At 31.1% G+C, this 23,174-nt stretch overlaps 1 protein-coding gene across 3 annotated transcripts in view; it reads right to left on the bottom strand.

The window, feature by feature from the left end:
* Positions 1 to 23,174, bottom strand: part of LOC129958951 (uncharacterized) — a 383,569-nt gene that overhangs the window by 321,993 nt on the left and 38,402 nt on the right. For 2 of the 3 annotated variants that reach the window (XM_056071703.1, XM_056071705.1), the window contains exon 1: positions 1,318 to 1,439. The exons of the other annotated variant lie outside the window; for it this stretch is intronic. In XM_056071703.1, coding sequence (XP_055927678.1) covers positions 1,318 to 1,424 — 107 coding nt within the window. In that variant the 5' untranslated portion in view covers positions 1,425 to 1,439. Of the gene's footprint in view, positions 1 to 1,317; positions 1,440 to 23,174 lie in introns of those variants that run through there. 3 annotated transcript variants of the gene reach the window in all.

Genomic DNA, 23,174 nt, shown 5'->3' with positions numbered 1-23,174 from the left:
CTTTAGTGAATTTACTTAATTTTGCAAATGTCATGACCAGTGGCGGATATCCAATTAAATAGCTCCCTAGATCAGGTAGGTTGGGTTAGCAAGTTGATTAAGAAACTTTGATTTTGTCAAATAAATAAGTTTCTAAAAAAAGGCAAATTCTGTAAATAATAAAATATTAGAATAATATTAAGACATAATCAAGTAGAATTGGTCAGGTTCCATTATATTTCATTACGTTCACTTAATTAGAATATTTATAAATAACGAATCTGTACTTAAATAATTTGGGCTTCTATTTATTATATTTTCAAAAAGTTTATATATTTTAGAATATTTTCACAACGTTTACAAAATAAAGCAATGGTATTTTAAAAATGAGCGGAAATGTGCAACTGCATCGATCATCTTATTAAAAGAAGTGTTTCATAATGTGTTCTGTCTAGGATCGCTAAGTACCCACATTGGTCATGGCATTGATTTTAAACAACTTTGAACTTTCAAAATTGATTGATTTCAATCAGCAGAAGAGACTGGTGACCATTTTCAGATGAAAGGTCACGAAGCCAATGATCTGAATGGCACTTCAAATCATTGGCTTTCAGCCATAGTTTAAAAGCAAATGAAGTGAAATCTGAAAAGTCGATTTTTTTAATGAAAAAAAAAACCCTTTCAATAATATTGCCAAATCTTTCATTATTTTTCACTTGAAATCATGAAACACTCATTTAATGCAACAGTTAGTAAATTAGATTGTAAGAAAATGAAATATGACCAAGAATTTGCTAACAATTTTTATTTAAAGGTTGTAAGACTTATAAATAAATATCTCCTTTCTGAATGCATATCAAAAATTTGTATGCTTTCGATGGGTGATTTTGTTGAAATGGAATTACTAAATATGTTTCATTTCATTGTAATTATTAGTAAAAGATGTCTAATAAAAAAAAAATCTACACGAACTCTCATCTCACTAAAATAAAGGAGCATTTATAAAATTATTGAAAAAGAAAATTCCAACGTTTTAAATTTTCAGTTGTTTAAAGTGCTTAAATATCTCAGTGCAATTAATATGCATATCTTATTCTATAAAATTAATTATAAAGGCTTTTTTACTCCATAAAGGGCCGAGTTTTATTGAGTAAAATTCGCCAATTTCCCTTCATCTAAAAAAAAATGATAAACTTAGGGAATTTTGTTCACAGAATAATTTCAGTCAATTCCAATTTGAGAAGCACCAATATCCACAAAATTTTTCGTCACTGCCGGGATATCAACTCAGGCTCTACAAGAATTGTTTTTCAAACCAAATAAATGCATGGAACTTACCCGTGCCTTTGCAAATCCAAGATTTCTTGTTTCACACTCTTTTTCGGCAAAATGAAATGCATACCATTCCATTTGCCGCCGTTACCGTATTGGTCACCAGCAGGCATAACTTCTTAAGATCAACTAATGATTTCAGCAGGTACAAATTTACGTCACAACATCGATTCATAACAAAGAAATAAGATTTTCAAGTGCATCATCCGAACATGGCGTTCTCTTATATAACTTGACAACAGAAAGGATAATGAAAGAAAATATGCAACTCATCGTCATTATTGTACAACTGTTAATATAGAGATCCATTCCGATTCCAAAGAAAGTAATAAGGGAAGGACTCGATTGCTATGACACAATTGTCTTGGCATTTTCCAAAGCACAGAACATATCATAAGGAAAGAATTCGTAGATGAGCAACAAGCACTACAAGTTGCGAACACCTTAACATCATGACTCATTGTTGCACATGGTCTCGATAGAAAATCCCTAAATATTTCTAACTATAACGAGCTTTTGCGGCTGAAAGTAACTTTCAGATTTTAACTTATACTTTCCGTGAAAAATTTAGAATAGGCATTGTTCAAATTCATCGTTATCAAACAAGAAAAAAAAGAAAGAAAAACAATAATAATAAAGCATCCCGAACAAAATCATTCATCTTCGGCGATTAACAAATCTAAATAGGTACTTAAAAGATTCGATTGTCTTGAATCGACAGACGTCATTGAACATCTAGAGTTCTACAGCGTTCAAGAAGGTGAAACAAACAGTTAGCCATCGTTCATAAGTTGAACTTAATAGGAATCGGATCAACTTCATTTAAAATCTTAACGGTGTGTTTCTGCGTATCTGGTCTGCTGCTTGCCCAAAGGCTAGTCTTCTCCTATTGGCTGAGTATACATAGAGATTTAAAAAAAATGTTGAAAATAAGCGAAAGTCATTTCTGGCAGACACGTGCATTTACAGGGTCAGGCCGGCACGTTGCCGCCAACTTTGCTGACCCTCCTGAGCTATTTTCCCCCCATCCCACGGTGTTTCCACTTGTTTTGTTTCTGGCTGGGCCCGTCCTACAGTTCCTCAGGAGGAAGAAAAGAAAAGAAATTAGTAGGAGGAAAAAGAGAATGTGAAAACTTTTACTTACCTGATTTTGTGTGGTTGAAAAAGAAATGGAAAGGTCATGTAAGATAGGAAACTTCATGAGAGGAAAAAACATTTTCCTTTTAATTGATTGGTAAAATGAAAAGAAGAAAAACGCATTTGAAAGAAATTTTTTCCGCTGACAGTATTCAAAACTGAGAAAAGAAACTACAAAGACTATATATTTACACAAATAATCGGAAGCAAATTGAAAGATGCTAAAAATTCATCGAATTTCTCAAAAGTCATAAAAAAAAATACCAACTAAATTTTAAATCCTAGCATTTCTTTTTTGACGAATTCAGTTCATGTTCTAATTCTTGCATTATATTACGTTATATAGTAAGATAACTTGCTGTCTACCCACAATATTTGTAAACTTCTTTTTCTTTTCGCTTCAAAAAATCATATTTTGTCTTTTCTGGTGGAAAAAAGGGCTTTGCGGTTACTAAACAAGTAAAACTTCGTAGGACAGAGAAATGACGTCTTTCGTTGGTTCAGTGGCGAATTTAGGCAATAAGCAGCGAACATTCTGAGGCCCATCTTTCAATAAAATGATCAATAGATTTCCGCACATGTTCACTTTAGGTGATTAATTTGTTGATTATATAGGTACAATTAGGATACACAAAATTATTAAAGAAGTTTTATAAATATGCAAATAGCCAAACGAATGGAATAACCATTTCTCTTTGATTATGTGTTAGCATTACCCTAATATTTGACTAGTAATAGAATTTGCATTTATTATTTATTTGGCAACAAAGGATTTTTGAAACGACCTTATTGAAATTAATAAAAATAAAGAGAAACAAATCGAGCAGAAACTTTAAGGATTGCAAGAAATGCGGATTATTTTCATTTATTTAAAAAAAATTATAAATAACAAAATTTTAAATCTATGCCTGTCAACTTTTAAAAAAATGTCGTTCTGAAATGGAATTTTAAGAAGTAGAGTAACATAAAGAAATTCAGGATAAAGTATCTTAATATTTTTACTAGTTCTTCGATGCTTGAATATAATTATCCATTTAAGATTTATCTTCTTATTTAAAAAAAAAAAAAAAAAAAAAGACATATTTTGTTGCCATTTTACGCAAATTAGAGAAAATATCTATCTTTTTTTTATTATAGCTCAAGAATAATATTTTGCGTTAAAGAATTGAGTCTGATTTTTAATTATTATCCATTTCAGATATCTGCAGAATAAGATTGTAAACATATCAGATTTGTTTCAAATGAACCTTTGAAGTACGAATGTGTTAACTATTCATCAAAAAATTGCGAAAGATGAATAAGATTTCCCAGTTTGGATTGGTATCATTCGCTTTCTTTGTAAGCACTTTTATTTAACTTGACTTCTTTCACCTTTGCAAAGATGGAATTTTATAACTGCCTTTCCTTAAATTCCTGACATTCAAAAATTTTAAAATTTGTATTCCCAAGTGGTCTTGATGATAATAAAGTATTTACATATATATTCAGGATTTAATAATCAGCTCACTTTATTCTTTTTAAATTTAATTAAATATTGATTCCACATGTACAACATAACTTAGTAGTGAATCCGAGAAAAAAAAAAGATTTTACTATTTCGCAATATTTATAATAATTATAAATTAAAGAATAAGAAATCGAAAATAATTGAAGTATAAAAATAGTTATTTTTGAGTACAGTAGTAAAACCGCATTTACAAAAAAAATTTAGTTTGCCTGAAGGGCACTCTTTTTTTGATTTGAAGGGGGTGGGGCGATATTTCCCCATGCTTAAGAAAAGGGCGAAACAAAAACATCCTGAAATCTGCTTATTGATCATAACACATATGAATATATTTTTATGAAGGATTCTTTTGTAAAATGTTGAAAATGAAGAAAAATTATTAATCACTATTGAAACTGTTCATCAAAATGAATTCTCTTGACGAAATGAAATCAAATGGATCTCATCTTCCAATTCCTACTAGAGTGGATTTTCATCGAATCCGTTAAAAGCCCGTAGATGAATGGGGCTTGAGCACAGCAGCCAGTGAAAAATCAATGAAAAGGATTTGAAAAAATATTCCTTTATTTTGAAGAACTACCAAAAAATTTCCTTTTCCAAACCTCTGATATTCTATTAGTTAGATAAGCCTTTCATGACTTGATTCAGTCATTAGAAATTTCTAGCTCGTGCAAACGCAGGGAAAATTGTTTTCGTTTTGGCAACTAAGTTCAAAGGTTCTGAGTAATTGCTCTGACATTTTATTATTTTAGGCTGCAGAAAAATTACAGCGAACTTTCTTTCAGTAAATTAAACTTTTGGATCCTTCTATTTTTAAAAATATTTCAATACATTCTTAACATAATGTAGTGAAATATTATGAAAGTTCCATGCATACTAACATAATATAGCACTATCATTATTATTTTTCAATAGATATCATAGTTCTACAAAATATTTTGTAAGCTTAACATCACAAAAAAATATATTTGCTACAGATCTAGAATTGCTGGATTTTTCTTTCTAAAAAATTGTAAAATTCGCAAAAAGTGTTTTAAATGCCATCAATGCTAAAAATATGATTAAAGCATTCATACTGCATTAAAAAATGACTGAGCGAACGAATGAAGATATTGCATAAATTTTCTACCTAGATTAATCTATTGGTAAATAAAAGATTAAAATTCAAATAAATCTCCTTTTTTTTTAACACTTTCTACGTCTATTAAACCATTTAGGTTAAGAAATGATGGGATTTTTATTTTATCCTAACAACCAGCAACAATTCCTCGCGATGACAGCAGCCTGGAAAAAGAATGGCAAGGTCTTACTTGCAATAACAAGAAGATTAAAAAAAGGCCTGGAAACTTGTTCTATCATGGAAAAGAGAGACTTGTATCCGTCAATGTCAAGGCGGTAGGGGAAAGAAGCAACTATATGCACGAACTTGTTCTCTTTGGGGTGAAGGTGAGGAGGCAAAACGGAGTGCTTTCATGTAGTAGAAACTGGTAAAGATTCGTTTTCGGAAACTGGTTGGGCTTGTATTTTGCAACAGTTTGGGTGCCAATGAACCATATAGGGTGAAGATTTGAGTATTACATTACTAACAAAACGAATCTGAAGCGATTAATAACAGAAGTATTTGCTACTTTTGACCAAATATTGAAAATGCAGACAATTGCTCGCTTATTGAAACTCAATTATCATGATTGAGTGACAAATTGGTGGGGAGAATGACATTGACTATTCCATAAGGTTGCCAAAACACACTGACAGCTTGAGTGCGATCTTCAAGTAAACGAAGACAATGGTTGTTTTCTCAATGCATAATCGAACCATTTTCATTGAATACACAAAAATTACATTTTTTTTTCTTTGTCGTTTCATATTCATTTGGAAACGTCCCGTAATGTTTGTGAGTAAACATTTATTATATGATAACAACGTAGAAGATTCGTTTGACGCTGCAAATGGTTGGAATTGATATTTGCAACAATTAGGTTGGCAATGAACCATATATTGTTTAAGAATTTTATAACATAACGAGAGTTAGTAGAAAAATGATGATAGTTTGTAAAATTCATCCTAATTATCTCGACCATTTAAATTGGATTAATAAGTAAGAGATAGCTAAACATTACTTTTTCATTATGTCAATCAGTTGGTTTCAACATTCAAGCAATGGTACTGAAGATACTCTGCAACTTCGTTAATTTAATGACGAAACGAAAATCATCTTTAACCAATAGGAATGAAATCTTGAAAATCTCTGCATTTTCAGGGTTTTAGTTGATCCTGAATTCATTTTAATGATCCACAAATTGTATCGCCAAAGAGCTCATCTGGTCGACAAATTTCTGAAACAGAGGATATTAGAGGTATGGATTGGTCAGCCAGATCTCCAAACTTTTTTAACTTTATAGAGACTGCTTCGGAAGCTCTTGAGAAGACAAATGCAAAACGGTTTCCTCCTCCCAGAATCAGAGAAAAACCGAAAACAGCGCGGTAGGCGGAGTAAGAGCAATTGTTTGTCGGGGAAAATCAAATATCTAATTTTTTGTATGGAAAGCTGTATCATTAGAAAAGTTGTATAACTTTAATAGAAAGACATATTTTCTATTACCCCCCTCACTTTTTTTGGTTCCATCTTTTCTTATACTTAACTCAAATACACGATCGTCGAGTGAATCAGAATTGGTGTATTTCTTTTTGTATTATATCAACTATGCAATAAACTCAAATCTATCCAGCACTTGAAAAGAATCGAACAAAAGTGAACAATTCATTTTGTATACTAGTGTTCTTTTAGAATTAATTTCCTTCCTTTGACATTTCCTAGGGCCTCCAAGTAAAGAGGTGGAAAAGGATAATGCTTCGACAGGGAATCGATTGAATGATCGGTAAATACTAGTAGAATTCTGTCCAATCAAGTTTCATCAGCTGTTGAGGGGCCCGGAAGGGGTTTTCAGGAGGAACTTTTTTTTGAGCAGAATGCATATGCATGAAGTTCAATGACCTCGCCTGCTGCATGACTAGCCTCTTTTAAAACACATCGAACTTCGTTTTTTAAACTTGTACACGATAGAAATGTTCTTAATACAGAAAAATTTTGGCATTTCAGTATTTCATCACTTCCTGTAAAATGGACTTCTTTAATGATAATTAAATTAATTTTGTATTCTTTTAATAACTTAAGCTAAAATTGTGAAGATATCCAGTTACAGCCATAACTATAAATTATGAAAATAGCCAGTTTAAAAATAGGGATTCAAAATTTTACAAAAAAAAAATCCATTCGAACCATATGTATGAGATATATATGACAAAACATAATAATTAAATGTTTGAACAGCATTTTTCATTTCAATTTTTCAAAATTCATTCACCAATTATCATATTTCTAATAATTTAATATTAAAATATGACATTGTTGAGAAAAGAGGCGAATAAAAAAATTGACATTTTTTATTTTACGCGTACCTGTAAGAGTTAGGCAGTTTAGGAGGAGAATCAAAATAAAATGGCAACCAAAGCCAATATTAAAACGGAATCGGAACTTTTGCGCTCGGTAAATCATTCCCTACCCCTGTTGCTGTCATAGGTTTACTGGGATTTGGACCTTTGGCAAGAAAACTTGGCGCGGGTGACGGTTTTTAGTTTTCCATAGCTGCATTTCCGGTCGGGCTTGTTGGTAATAATGGAATGGCGATAATTTTTGTAAAAATTTTATTTGATCTTTCATTTATGAGATCTTGTACATACATTTATCTTATCATTTATCTTATTATTATTAATAAGAGCCTTGTTCATTGCTCCGAAAAATTAATATATATGAATTTTCCCAGAAAAGTAATCTACATATTTTTATCACTCAAAATGTAATAAAATAATTAAATAAAACGCCAAAATGATGCACTGCCTTGAATTGTTCCTGAGAGGAGAGATCTAAGTGCTAAGTGTAAATATATTCATGTCTCAAAACAATTTGTTAAATAAGATTCAAAGGTTAATGTAAAAGGATAAACATGTAAACGGATTACAAAGGGTAATTGAAAGGACCTATGAAAAAATTTAAAATTCTTAATTCATCGGAGCTTTTATTGACTCCAGTAACATAAATTGTAATTGTTTAGTTCATTTAGACCATTTTGTTAGTAGATGTGTGCCCCTGATTAAAATTGACTGGTGGGCGCTGATTACAGTGACTATCCAATAGATATATAAACCCTGTTTACCTTAAATTTAATTGTTTGATTTAATTAATAATATAGATATTGTAAAAGTTCATAGAAATCTTTTCCTCCATTTACTTTTTAGAAAATATATTTCAAATTTGTTCGCTTCATACAGACACTAGCTGAAATTTACACTTTTATATATTTAATTTACAATAATATTTGATTTATGTTTTTAATTTGAACTTCTTTCAATGTGATGGCAACAGGTGGATAACAGCTAATTTTTTCCCATTGACGTGCTCATGCAGATTAAATTTTATTTTTATTTTGTGCGAAGTACATTGCTGAAAAATATGGTTAAAATGTTTCTTTAAAAACACGTTAAAAATCGAAACTTAATTTGTAGATTAAAGCATTGGTATCATTAAAAAGATAATTTTTTTAGCTTTATCTTGATGCAAAAATCAATTTTGTGTTTTAATATTTTCGGAAGTTATAGCGTTGTAATTTTTAGAAAGTGTATCCATTTTTAAATCTTGTTACTCCTTAATGTAACAAAATTATTGTATGTATAAGGGTCAATGTCAGTGAAATGAATTAATATTAGATAAGTATATTATCTGTAATGCTCATATACAATGCTGATTGAGAAAGTTTTCGTATTAGTTGAAATTTAAACACTTTCGTTTTTCAAGTTCCCATTTTTTGTTGAGATTACTGAAAATTAAAAAAGATGTATTGCGCAAAAAGCGGAATAGTATACGGTTTTAAGAACAATAGTAAATGTTACATGTCCAATAGAATTTGAAGTTAAATATGCTCTTGTGAGTAAGCGATCAATGACAAGTTAAGTAAACTTTAGCAACCATAAATCTGAATTATAAAACTAAGTTGGCCATTGCTTTCATAAAAACTTTTTAAAAAATGCTTTTTAATGTGTATTAGCATTTGTGTAACAATATATTTTGCAACTATTTTTCTTCAATTCATGGTTATATAGGAGTAATCATAATTTCTATTTTGAAAAAAGCAACATTACTACCAAGTTATTCAATGAATGTCTCAAAACTTTTTTTTTAAATTTTAATTACATACAAATGAACAAAAAATGCTGTTAAGCTTTCAGAAATGCGGAACAGTCTTGACTATGCTGAATGTCAGAGAGATAAATGTTTGCAGTTAGTTTATTTTTTTTATTTCTTTATTTATTTTTGTTAAATGTAAGTGACCATATTATGCATATTGTGAATGCATATTAAAAAAAGAATTATTTAGAAATTATGTTCATTTTTTTTAAATTCACCTTTTTATTATTTTCATATTATTTTTTTATGTATAAGTAAAAATTATAACAATTCCTAGATGAATATTCAGTCTGAAATATTTCAGAACTTTAATACGAAATAACGAAATATACAAAAATTCAATTTAATTTTGTTCGTTTCTTTCTCAATGAAACCTATTTAATATTTTTTGAATAAATAATTTACTTATAAAATTCGAAAAAAAAAATTAGGGACATTTTATTAAAATTCGCTGTTAGTACTAAAACTATTGAGAGAAAGGATTGAGCCATTCTTTTGGGATGAATCCGAGGTCTTACAATTTCATAGGCACATAGATGTTGGCCGATTCTCCTGGATTGAAAAATTAATAAAAGCAATTATTGATAAAAATAAAATCGTGTCAAACGAAATACTATAAACATTGAATTACTCCTTCTAAATTACAGAATTCGGAAATGTTAATTAACAGAATTATAGAGAGCAAGTAAATGTCCCAAAATCGAAGTGCTTCAATAATTAATCAGTGATGAGTTCTATGTTCTAAGAGCCCTTCTAACATTCACGCGGGCCTCAGTATGATTTTCTGTGCAAGCAGAGAAAATCTAAAATATCCAACTCAAAGAGTATTTTTTCCAAACAAGTTTGGGTGACTCATTAACCCCACCAAACCCCTCTCGTGATGTACAAAGACAGTGACCTCTTCAGAGAGTAAGGGAAAGTTTTATTGGTTAATCGTTTTATTGGGGGTGGTCGATGGGTCAGTTGACCGCACAGTTTGGCGTACATTGTAAAATCGCCAAATCTTGCATGCAAAGATAAAGTTTATAATGTGGTAGTCTTTCTTGACACTTGAGCGGAAAGGGGGAAATTTATCGAGCGCAAGTGACATAGAAGCATTAAAACAGCCTTTCCCCATCTCCTCATAAAACTTTACGCCTCGGAAGGGTTAAAATTCAAATTGAAAAAAAAAAAAATCTCAAAAATGAATGTATGTATGCTGGTCACTCAACAGGTCAGACCATTTAATCTAGAATTATAAAATTTGGCACATATATATTCTAGAGCGTAAAAATGTGCAAAACAAACTATCCCATTTTTTTTTTTTTTTTTTTTGCAAATAATATGGAACTCTATAATAATATGTGTTATATATCTATCAAAACTTGAAGTCTAAAAACGTTTTGCTGAAGGAGCCGTTTAGACCAAGTTACACAAAATATTTATTTGTAATTTCAGAAAGCATAGAACTTCACCAACAAACTGGTCGCCTAAGGCGGATAGTAATAAAAATAAATATTATATTCATTTGATTTACACTTTACAGTCCAACTGCTTTCGGTATTCGTCACCCATCAGATTCATTTTCATTTCGTAATGTCACCAACTTCAATTTAGTAGTTGATTTTATTAAATTTTCTGTACGCAGAAATCATTAATTGCTACAAACAACAAGAAACAAAATAGAAAAAAAATATTAAAAAAAAAGAAAAGAAAAAGAGCACGAAACTCATATTATATTTCAATGCATGAATAAAACGAAACTTTGCAGCTAACAAAGATAATGATTTATTTGCTACAAAAAAGTGCTCCAATTGTCAAAAGTAATGTCAGTAATTATGTAAACTAACTTTCTAAATATATGAGAATTCATTAAATTTTTTTCATCCATCATGAGTTTAATCTAAATTATAGTAATGACATATTATTTAGCTAATTATAAAAAACATATTCTTTTACATTGAATTAAGAAAATTTAGTTTTTCATGAAGTAGACAATTAAACATGTATCTGGAAAATATATAATAAGTCATTCTTAGAATCAAAGCAATTTATTTATATCGAAAAACACCCATCTACCAAATATTATTCTAGAATTTAAATGAACACAGATCCTGAATAAATATCACATGATAAATCGAATTCTAAAAGAAAATTTATTTTAGAATTAAAATCATACAGAGAGAAAAAGAAAATGGAGTATTCTCTCGTAAGCAAAATAAAATCACTTACTATCTTTTTCATAAGAATAAAGCAAAATTCGTGATTTAAACAGTTATCTGATACATCAAGTTTTTTTTCAACAATAGAAAACAAAATGATTAATACTTGGTGAAATAATGAAATAACAATGAAAACTACTAAAGCAAATCACAATAAAATCTTTAAAAAAAATTGCTAAAATTACAGAAAAATTGCACAGTAACTAAAATTATGTAATTGAAAAAATAACCTTTGACATTTTAAGATGGCACAAAGATTTTTTTCTTGTGCAATTAATTTTATCATCAAAAACAATGGAATATCATTTATTTTCTAATTAATTAAAAAAATCGCTTCAAAGCACGCATTTCTGCTATCCAATGTTTAATTGCCAATTTAAGTAATTTTAAGTCAAACAGTCCGTTCTGCAATACCCGAAAACAGCGATTCTCAACCTGTGGGGCGCGCCCCACTAGGGGGGCGTGAGCACACTAGAGGGGGGGGGCGAGAATAGCCAAGAGAAAATATTATTTTAAAAAATTGATTAACTGACTGAAAGGAAAGCACACATACACACAGAAAACAAAATACATTTCGACATATTTAATAACTTATTAAAGTAAAACAACTTACTAAATCAAAACTTACTTAATCAAAACATACTAAATTAAAAACAAATTTAATAATTATTAGTGACTTTCTTGGGCCTGTCTTGCAAAGAAAAGTTTTTCGAAGAAAGGCTTAATATTAGAAATAGCTCCTCTCAGTTCTGTTTCTATATTTTGTCTTCAAAGAAGAAAATCCAGTTTCACAAAAGTTGGATGTTGAAAATGGTAATAGCATGTGAAATGCCCTTGTTTTTAGTGCAGAAAAATCATCCTTACTCCTGCCCAAAATTCGAATAGCGATTTATTACTAAATTGTCTTTTAGTTTCGTGAAGTCTCTGAATTTTTATTCCTCATCAATTGAGAGTCCTTCGGAAGTCTTATGAAATGGATCCCTAACCCACACGTAACTTGCTATCAGTTTGTCGTCAGCAAGAAAATACTTTTGAAAATTCTTTACCAGCATGGCTACAAGATGATTACAAAACAACTTTTACATGTTTTTCTTCAGCCTTGTAAGTTTTAGTACAATCATCCACATTTGTAAACATTGTTAGGTTTTTTGCTTTAAATTTCTGCTTCACAATTCCAATTTTCTACAAAAAGCATTAACTTTATCACTCGTATCCAACATAAAGTGGGTAAAGAAAGTTTCCGTACGCAGCTATGACTGTTAATAAAAGTTTTATTTTTGGCAAAATATATTTTGTTATGAAAATGAAAATTTTAAAATTGGTTTAACACAATGTCATTTATTATTTATGAATATTATAAAGGAAAAACTATGACGAAAATTAAATACTTAAATTGAAAGAATAAAAAAAAAATGCCACTAATAAGGAACCAAAAAGTTTCCGTACGGTATTTATATAGTACACGAAAAACCTTTTTCATGCTGACCAACTTGCCTTTAATGATCGGTAGGCCTTCCTTTGGCCTTTATCACTTCTCTCAAATGTTGTGGCATAATCCCCATCAGTTTTTTTGTTGGTACTGGAGAAATACGTCTCCAAATGCCTTGAATGACCCTTTTGAGTTTAACCTTGTTCTTTGTGTCATATTTTTTTAGTTCACGACCGATTTCTTCCGATAAATGTCCTATAAGGATCAAATCAGGTGACTGGGGAGGGCTATAAAGCTGTTTTTTAACATTATAGAGATATTACTCTTGACAAATCTTGGAGGTGTGCTTAAGATCGTTGTCCTGTTGAAAAGTAAAGTCTATTCCAAGGGTTTATCTGCATTGGTTAAAACGTTTTGTTTTAGAATGTCAAGATGTATGTACCTATACATATTTCCATTTATAAAACATAAATATCCGACACCAGCAGCACTTATGCGCCCCCACACTATATTCCAACCATCACCGTGCTTCACAGTTCCACATAAATTCTTAAGTAACATATGCTGTTGTGATTCCCTCCAGATCAAAACTCGATCATCTGACCCAAGGATATTAAATTTTGATTCATCACTAAAAAGGACCGATTCCCAAAAAGACAGAGGCTTGCTTATATGCTTCTTTGTAAACTCGAGACGCCTTTTCTGTCGCAAAGACTTATAACAGGCTTCTTACGGTCCCCACATCCATTATAACCTTTTTTTAAAATGACATTTCTTACAATTTAAGATGCGAATTTAATGTTGTAATTAACCGTTAAATCAGTTGCAAGTTGAGGTGCAGTAATTCGAGGAATTATCTTGCACCTTACACATGATATTTCTTTTAGGCAAGCGATTTAACTTCGGAGTTGTTCCGGATCGATCTCTATCCTCAAATGTTTACACATCACGGTATCTTTCAATTATATACTGCACTGTAGACTTTGGTCTGTAAGTCATTTCACTAATTTTTTTTTTTTTTCATAAATAATCTATTTTTTCGCAACCGAATCACTAACACTCGAATGGATTTCTGAATTTCCATTTTAAGACGATTAGCGAAACATTGGAATGAAACAATTGTTATTATGTCGTATTCTTCACTCTGACAAGCCATCAAACTTCGAATATTTACTGTGGATTAGTTGTAGAGCACGTCAGGAGGAATTTGCATATTGCATACGGAAACTTTTTTTGGCATGATACTTCGTCATTTATCTTAAAAATTGCAAACGGAGTTTTGTAAAAAAGAGAAATTTATTATGAAACTCCCTTTTGAAGGCTCATATTAACAATATATATGTAGTTTATAAAGATAAAAAACAAAGATTAGAAATTATGATAGTTCATTTTTATTTTAGTCTTCCGTACGGAAACTTTTTTTACCCACTGTATGTATATTTGCTCCTTGGAGTTGAAGATTCAAGTTATTTAATTTCTCGAATATGTCGACCAAGTACCTCAATTTCATCACAAATAAACCATCGCGAAAATTCTCGGGCTTCGGTCTGTTTTCTTCTGCTAGGAAATTGGCGATTTCTTCTCTTTATTCATAAACACATTGCAAAAATTTCCCACGTGATGACCATCTTGCCTCGCAATAAAATAGTAATGCTGAATGTATTGAAACCCATGTCTTTACAAAGTGCGGAAAAGATTCTCGATTTCAGGGGTCTCATTTTTATATAATTTACTACAGTTACAACAGCATTCAGACCAGGACTCATTCCTTTGGAAGCCAAAGCTTCTTTGTGTCACGCAACTTCGAGAAAAGCTGACACTGTACATCTTCGGCTATATAGCCAATTCGACGAGAAACAGTATCATTTGAAAAAGGTATGGACTGCAATTGTTTTGAAAAATTATCTCCAAACATAGTTTCTACAATCTCATTTACTACTGGCAAAATAAGCTCTTCACCAATGGTGTGATGTTTATTACAACTGGCTATTTTATATGAACTTTGTAAGATGCAATTAAAGCTTTTTTATTCACAGACAAAGTTTCTTTAAAAATGATTTTTGCTTTTTATATGATTTTAATTTTAATTCGAAGAATTCTCTGGGTTTATTGACGTACTCACTATGAAGCGTTTCCAAATGTCGTTTAAGTTTATTAGGTTTCATGCTGTTTGCGGCCAGCATTTTTGAGCAAATGATACACAGGGGTCTTTCTTCTTCATTTACTTCAGCACTGGTAAACCCATAATTTAAGTATTCTTGAGAATATTTTCTTGATTTTATTTTTGGAACCACGCTCGTCTGTGTACTTGTTGATACTTGACTATCGTCTAACGCTTGCTTACTTCCGCTTAAAAATTTATCCATGAGTCTGCATAAACCTACTGCCGTGAATATTTAATATGGTGAATTGCCAATTAACACGAAAATATATATAACATACTCATTCATTATAGATTCGATAGCGATAAAAGGATCGACTCGAATGAGACTGGCTGGAATTGAAACTTGCGTTATCGAACATTTTCCTTCTTCCTATGAGAAAATACTTGCTTCGCGCATGCTCGAGATGGCATAGGTCGTGTGGATTCCCTTCCACAAACATTGCTTATTTTTTTCACTTTTGTTTAGTCATGCTTCTGTTTTATTTCTTTTATTATTCGAAAGAATGTATATATGTATATATATACATACATGTTTCGAAGATTTTGCTGAACTTGCTCAGAAAATTTGATAAATAATAAAATACTTCTTTAAAAATGCTTTAATAAGAAGCACCGACAGTTGTTTGTTTGCATACATTAGAAAATGTAAAACAAATATGATCCTGTAATCAAAAAAATCTTAAGATAAAATGCATTTAACAATAAAAAAAAATCACAAATCTGAATAATATTGCAAAAATTTATACATTGCTTTTCAATGTATAGAAACTAAATATGAATAATTTGGAATGTATTCTTTTCCTCTTTACTAAACAAGTAAAAATAGAAATAACCCTTTATTCCTAATTGATCACGACTTTCAGAAAATACTATTATCCAATCAGTATACATATGGAAGCTGTACAATTTTATATCCAGACATGCTGTGATAAGCACAGAAAAACCTACGGTATTATTTTTCCTCTTCTAAAAGGATCTGAGGTCAGTTAAATATATTCTTCTCCTCCATTAAGGCACAAATCTTTAAAAAGGAAATTGTCTTCAGTCAAATATTTTAGTCAGATCTCTAATCCAAGATTGTAAAAATGACTGTATTCTGTACGTTTGCTCAACCCTGAATGGCACAAATTTAATTTTTAAGAACCTAGAGGATAAGAATCAGAAAAAAATGTACTTTTTGCTATATACAGATGAATGATTCCTCAGTTTGCTCCCCTTACTAATGCTGTCCAGGGCACATAGCTTGCTTGCCTCATCCTAATTATACAACTGCTTAACATGGGGTACTGATAATTAAAGTGACCCTCAGATCCATGAACAACCCATTCTCCTTGCTTACTTCATTGAAACTTGGTTTGTGAATTATATGCACTGTAAAGAAAAATGAAAAAAAAAAAAAATAATAGTTTAAATTTTGATCACTAGACGGTACTTTTCATGCAATGCAGAAAAGTCATTATGCAAATTAGGAGCGTTTAAAAATACCAGGAGCACTGGTGTTGTAAAATAATTAAAAAAAAAAAAAAAGAACCAAGGTTTGCCAGTCAAGTTGTGAAATCAGAACTGCAGTAATGGTTTGGCTGCATTGCTACCTGCTATATCGACACCTGAAAGGAATGCAGAAATGGCCTATGCCGAAGAATGGATTGAAAATAGACAACTGTAAATTTGAAGAGAGGGAGGAGTTGGGTGCGCAGCCAGGAAGAGGAAGAAAACAGATTTCATTGGACAGTGTGGAAGAAATCGTTATCACTGTGATTGAAAGACCATTCAGCATCCAATGTTCTTCAACAAGTGTTCGAGTCGTTCTCGTGATTGACTTCTCTCTTGAGCTTAGGTATCAAAGGTTCTGTGTTTCATTTTAAAGGGGCATCCATATAAGGTACACGTGGTGCAAATCCTGAAACTTTAAGAACTGGAACAATGCATTGCTTTTGCGTAATGGTTTCTGGGCAGAACAGTCTTTGACAGTGCGTAGCTTTGGAACATGTTGTGATCAGATGGAGGCATTTTACTCTAGACGTAGCAGCAGTGAATATTCAGAACTGTCACATATGGGGTACTGCATGTACATGAACTACCTTTGCATTCTGATTACATTACAATGTGTGTCGTTATATTATTGATTTCATTCTTGGCCTTTTTTTTTCTCTGAGCAGAGTACTCCTCAAAGTCCTAAAAGATATTCCGTGCCCTTTGTCTGCATTCCTGCCTTACAAGAAAGCGAATATTACTGTCTTCATGCATGCTGGTGCAAACCTCACAAGTGAAGGAATTGTTTCGTGTCATTTTGGAGTACTCTGCCTGAATTGAAAGCAAGAATAACTCAAATAACACTTCACACTGCTGTTAAACACGCTGTAACACACATTGAACACGTGATGGACGTAAATGTTATATATTTCGAACAAATAATACAATTGAAGAAAATTTTCTGTTTCAGATTTGTGTGTGTGTGTTTTCTTTTGTGCATCACCTTTCCATCAGGTGATCGAAATATGACTTCTTAATTTTCTTTGTAGATTTTATTTTCACGTGGTCCAAGTAACATATACACCACGTTGCAACAAAATACGTCAACCAAAATGGTCTCAACATAAGTTTGGAAAGGTTCACTTTAATAATAAGATTCTTGTAGAATTCTTTTATAAGGAGAAATTTTTCGAACTGTAAAAGAATTTATTTTGCAGTAATCTTATGTAAATCGGATGTCTAACAAGTTATACAATCCCAATGACATGAATACTCGCCGCATTAATTAAAATGGGCAACTATTCATTATAATTGCAAAGATCAGTTTATTATATGGATTTTTATCTCTACTAAAATATGAATTGAGATTTCTTAATTATGGTTTATTAAAAAAAATACTAATTAACTAACAAAATCAGTGTTATTCCGTCAACGTTCAGCATCCTACTTATATCAGAGGCATTTAACTTCCAAAGTGAAACCAAACGCATTTTTATTTTTATTTAACCAGCATACCCGAACTCCTAAACAATTTTCAACTGGCATATACCGCTCATTAGCCAGATTTCAAGGTCAAAGCGGCGGCGTTCTCAAATTTTTACCATTGAATTTATTTCCTACATAATATGCAGAAGATTCAGAATCGAATATTGAATTTCCTAGTTTTAAAAATTTATAAACAGAGAGAAAAAAAGAGATTAATACCAAAAATAACGTTTTATTTTTACTTAAATAATATTTGCTAAGACCTCCCCAGTAACAGGAAATATTGACTCTGTTTGGTCGACAAACGCTCTCACTTAGTTTGACTGGATGAGAGTGATGCAGATGTTATCGCAAGCTAACACTTGACCTTTTGTCTCAGGAAAAAGTACCACCAATCCATTCGTATCAAAACAATCCAATGAATTCCTAAATATTTTTTTTTAGTGAAATAGTATACAAGTCGGAATTCAATTCCATACTACTTTTAAAAGATTCTTTTTTTTTTTTTTTTCCTAACATTTAATAGAGATATCGTACTTGGGTTTCAAAGAAATGATTCACTCAAGCCCGTTACCACTCAGTTTTGCTTCATTTCTTGAAACTAAATATTTCATATTACTATTTAGGAGTGAAATTCTCACAAACCAATATTCAAATAAACAGCATTCATCAGGTAGGTAATGATATTCCCAATTCAGCAAAATTCAATACCATTTGGAACAAAATATTAAATATTAGTACTTAATACTTCGAAACGCAGCATAACAAAAGAAAGGGCTGAAATAACTTTTGACAAAATGAAATGATGATTGCGAAAATTTGTTTTATTAGGTTGTTTGGATCAAAATTGAAAACATTTTCCTTTATGCTAACAATCAAGTTTCTTCAATAATGTATACACCATTTTGTTTGATAATTATTTATGATCTCATAGGAAGTTTCATTGTTTCACTCTTGTTGAATGTTATCGCTAAAATATTGCTGAAGGTGCTATTTGCTATCCACCGATTTCTTTCTCCTTTAGCAAATTTTGAATAGAAAGGAACTGACGGTCCAAAAGCCAAAACTATGGTAAGTCAATATGACAGTTTCAGCAGTTCGAAAGTCAGGATTACGACACCCCAGTCAAGCTGCCACAACTTCTTCCAAGTAGTGAAATCAGTCAATTAGATTAGTTTGTTATTACAACATAGACAGGACATGAAAATGAAAGAGAAGTTCATTCAATTTTCTAGATAATGAGAGAAAAAGACCTCGACAAAGTTACAAGATTCGTCTTAAACCGTTTCTCAGTCATGAAAGAATATCCTTTGCGCTGTGAAAAATAATGAAACATATACAAGAAGTATTTGCAATTCATCGAAGATTTATAAAACAATATTCATAACATTTTATACTCAAACATATCTTTAAAAAAAGAACTTTTCCATCTATTATCTATCTTAGAAAGGTATGAGGTATGAATTGACCTATCCAAAAGTTGGTATACTGAATCATTATTAAAGAAACCTATTGAGAGTAAGTAAAACGACACACACACAGAGGTGTTCAAAATTATGGACACATTTGAAAATTCATATGTTTTCTAACTTGGCATGCATATAGAAAATTCTACGTTTCAGAAAATGCAAACACTTATGCATCATTTTAAAGAGAATGTCATACTGATTTCAATACAAAAAACGAAATTCAAATACTGCACTAGAAAAAAGGTAAGCGACAATAATTATCGAGATGCTGATGATTACAGTGAGAAATCAGTACTTAGTAGGGTAGTCTTTATTTTTTATTACAGCTTCACATCGATGTTTCATTGAGCCTAAGAGAGTTTTAAGTTCTTCGTTATTACATAATGTCAGAAAACAATTATAGCCTCATTTGGTTCTCTTTTATTTGATAGACGCCTCAGTTTTAAACAGGGTCACAATAGGATTGAAGTTAGGACTGTTACCTAGTCAATGCTCTTTGTACTAAACCATTCTTTTGATATTTTTACTGTGTGGCAAGAAGTGGAGCTCTGCTGATGCGTTGTTGGGAAAGAGATCACTGGTGGAAGGTATAAATTTAGGCTCTAAAATACTGTCAATGTGCATTCAATTACATGAAGGCGACCAATAGCGTCTATTGACAGCGTTGTAACATTCCTCACATTTGCTTGAATGCAGTCAGGATGTGGCTCTTCTCATATTCCACTTCTTACATATTTTCACAACCGAATAATATCTTAGCTTCATAACTTGGGATCATCTTTCCCATTCATGTGTTCCTTTGCCCACCTTTTTTTTTGCGCTGCTGTCCTTTGTGATACAGTTTTTTTTTTTTTTTTTTTTTTTTTTTTGGAATTCGATGTCTTAGTACAACATCTGATAATCTTCTCTTGATTGTTCTTGAACTGACAGAAAAGCCAGCAGCATTCAGTTGATTCTTATGGCCGCTAATATATCTTGTAGACATAGTATTTCTATTCTTCATCTGGTGCGCATTTTCCGACCTTTATATATATATATATATATATATATTGAATTTGTCTCCTGACATCGTAAAAAAAAAAAAAAAACTTTAAGACAATAGATGTAGTCACTGAACCACCCACCTGTCTTGCATTTTCAGCATAGGAAAGACACATTCTTGTAACACAATAATCTTAGTTCTTTTCTAGGTGTCCAATTTATTCTTTTATTTGATGTCATTACTTCTTGACTAAATATTAGAAATATTTGCAAAAATTCCTATTAGAAAACATAAAAATTTCCAAAAGTGTCCACAATTTTGGCTACTACTGTACTACATATACAAATGAAAACATATTTAACCAGTTGCATGGCCGAATAAAAGAAACGTTTGAAATTTTAAAACTTTGATTTATTCCATCCCGGGAGGCATAATTTGTACAAAGCAATTAATGACAAAAGATGAATCAGTCTAAATCGCGACACAAAAGCAAAAAAGCAAAAGAGAGCCAAATTTTTCTCTTCGATCATTTTACTATGAGATTTTGGTAGGGATTTTTTTTAACACGTGTAGATTTAGGATAGGGAAATTTAGGTATGTTTAAAAGAATGCGGTAAGGATTTTTATCCCTTCCCTCGGAACGTGAGAAAATGCACGATCTCTGTAAAACTGCGGAAATCGGCAAGTGAAGGGATAAAAATCTGTCAAGCTACGCAAATATTCTTTTAAAAGATACCCTCACCTAAATTGACACGTGTAATGAATCATTGTATATAATGACCAGGGAAAATATTTCACGCGCTGTAGATTGACGTAGATCGTCACTTCTTGTTTATACATAATTTATCCCTCCCAGGAAGGAATAAAGCGAAGTTTAACTCTCTCTTCGGCCACGAAAAATTGCTTCAAAAATTGTGTTTACATTATATATATATATATAAACCTAATCTGAAATCCATCGCTGTCATTTCCGGCTGTTTCTACTTTCATAGGTTTTGGGAGATCAAAGTGATTTATGCCTTCAGGATTCCTGATAGCAGATCATTTGAAAGAAAATAACATTATCTAAAATTTGAGAATGAAGAGAAATGAAAAGAAATATGTATTACGACATTGTCTTGCCAAAACCAGCGATGCTGGACTTTAAACGTATGATTGCCGTTATATTTTATTAAAACCATTCGATAAAATAAATAAATAAAAAGCGTGGAATGTTGAATAATTTAATAAAGAAGCTCATAAACTTCACTATTCTTTTCAAACATTCCTTTCAAAACGCCGCGAAAATTCTCTATTTCTCCTATTTTCTGACGGAATGTGTAAATAAAAGCATTGCAACAACATGAGAATAAATTTGACAAACAAAACCTACTCCATAACAAAACTGGAATTAGCTACAAATGGCAACTTGCTATAGAAACTAAGGGATAATATCATTATACAGACATTTTAAAATTTCTTTATTGATTGCAAAAAAGATAGTATTTACTCAATCGGTTTGAAATTATAATCTTTGTTGATAATCTCATATGATATGCTGTGTCGAGGTTCTTAACGATTTTTTTGAATTAAAATAAGTCTATTAAAATGTTCTAATTTCACATCTGAACTAACCAATCTATTCCTCACTTTGTGGTTGATATATAACAATTTCACTCACCCAGCGAATTGCACAACACCTGAAAAAAAAAGACAAGCTATTCATGAAAGTAATTGTTTCTATGACAACGCTAAACGGAAATGCAAACGACAAGAAAAATTCAAAATGGTTGCTTTCTCTTTCACTGCTTATGAAAAGCGAATGCCTGTTTCTTCAGTTGCCTGTTCATGACCTATTTGATTGCTCGCAAACGTGTTTTTGTTTTTTTTATTAGCCCAGCTGCACAAAATGATTGCTTTCGAAAGAACAAACGATATCAATGATTATACGTTTCGAACATGGTTTAGAATGATATGTTTTTCCTTTTCTGCTCTGCATTCATTAAAAGGAATCTAATAGTTTCATGTAACTTGAAGATGACTTTCACTTTCATACTATTATTTTAAATAAGGAAAAATAGAATGAATTTTTCTCGAAATGCAGAGGATTAAAAAGAAATTGTATAATATAATAAGGTTCGTGAGGATGATATTTTGAAATCATCCACCCTCCAAAAACATTAATAGATTTGAAACCTTAAAAGAAAACAGGATCCAATTGGAACTTTCACATATTTAGATTAACCAGAATCAGATTGATTGCAAATTTGCACTCTTAAAAGCTTCAGATAAGAATTAAAATAAATTATATTTATATAAGTAAATACATTTCGACAACAACAACGACAACAAAAAACTTTAAATGTGGGAAGCGTTGAAGCAGTCTACTGTTTTTCAAGATCTCTTTATTAAATTGAAGATTTTAATAGTTTTTGTCTCACTGAATTTGTAAACTTGAATGCTTTTTAAAGCGGAGTCTAAGAGGAAACTATTCAAATTACAATATAAAATGGAACGTTGGTAACAGCACAAATATTAAATTTTCAGACAGAAAAAAATAGTTCAAATCTAACAAAAGATATTTATATTCTCTTAATCATACAAAGAGGGGAACAATTTAAGAAACAAAAATTACCTGACAATTTCAGACTACTTTCGCACGCATGTCAATAATACTAGAAGTTTAGACCGGAGTTCTTGCATTTCGGAGAAAAATGGTGTATATTACATGAAAATTTGCTGTAAAGATTTAGATTCATACAAACCTCTTGGAGGTCCTAGATAAAGTTGCAACATGA

The sequence above is a fragment of the Argiope bruennichi genome, chromosome X1 (assembly GCF_947563725.1).
Source record: "Argiope bruennichi chromosome X1, qqArgBrue1.1, whole genome shotgun sequence".
NCBI classification, from domain to species: Eukaryota; Metazoa; Arthropoda; class Arachnida; order Araneae; family Araneidae; genus Argiope; species Argiope bruennichi.
The sequence above is the reverse complement of the archived record's forward strand: the minus strand, read 5'-3'. Positions and strand labels throughout refer to the sequence as shown.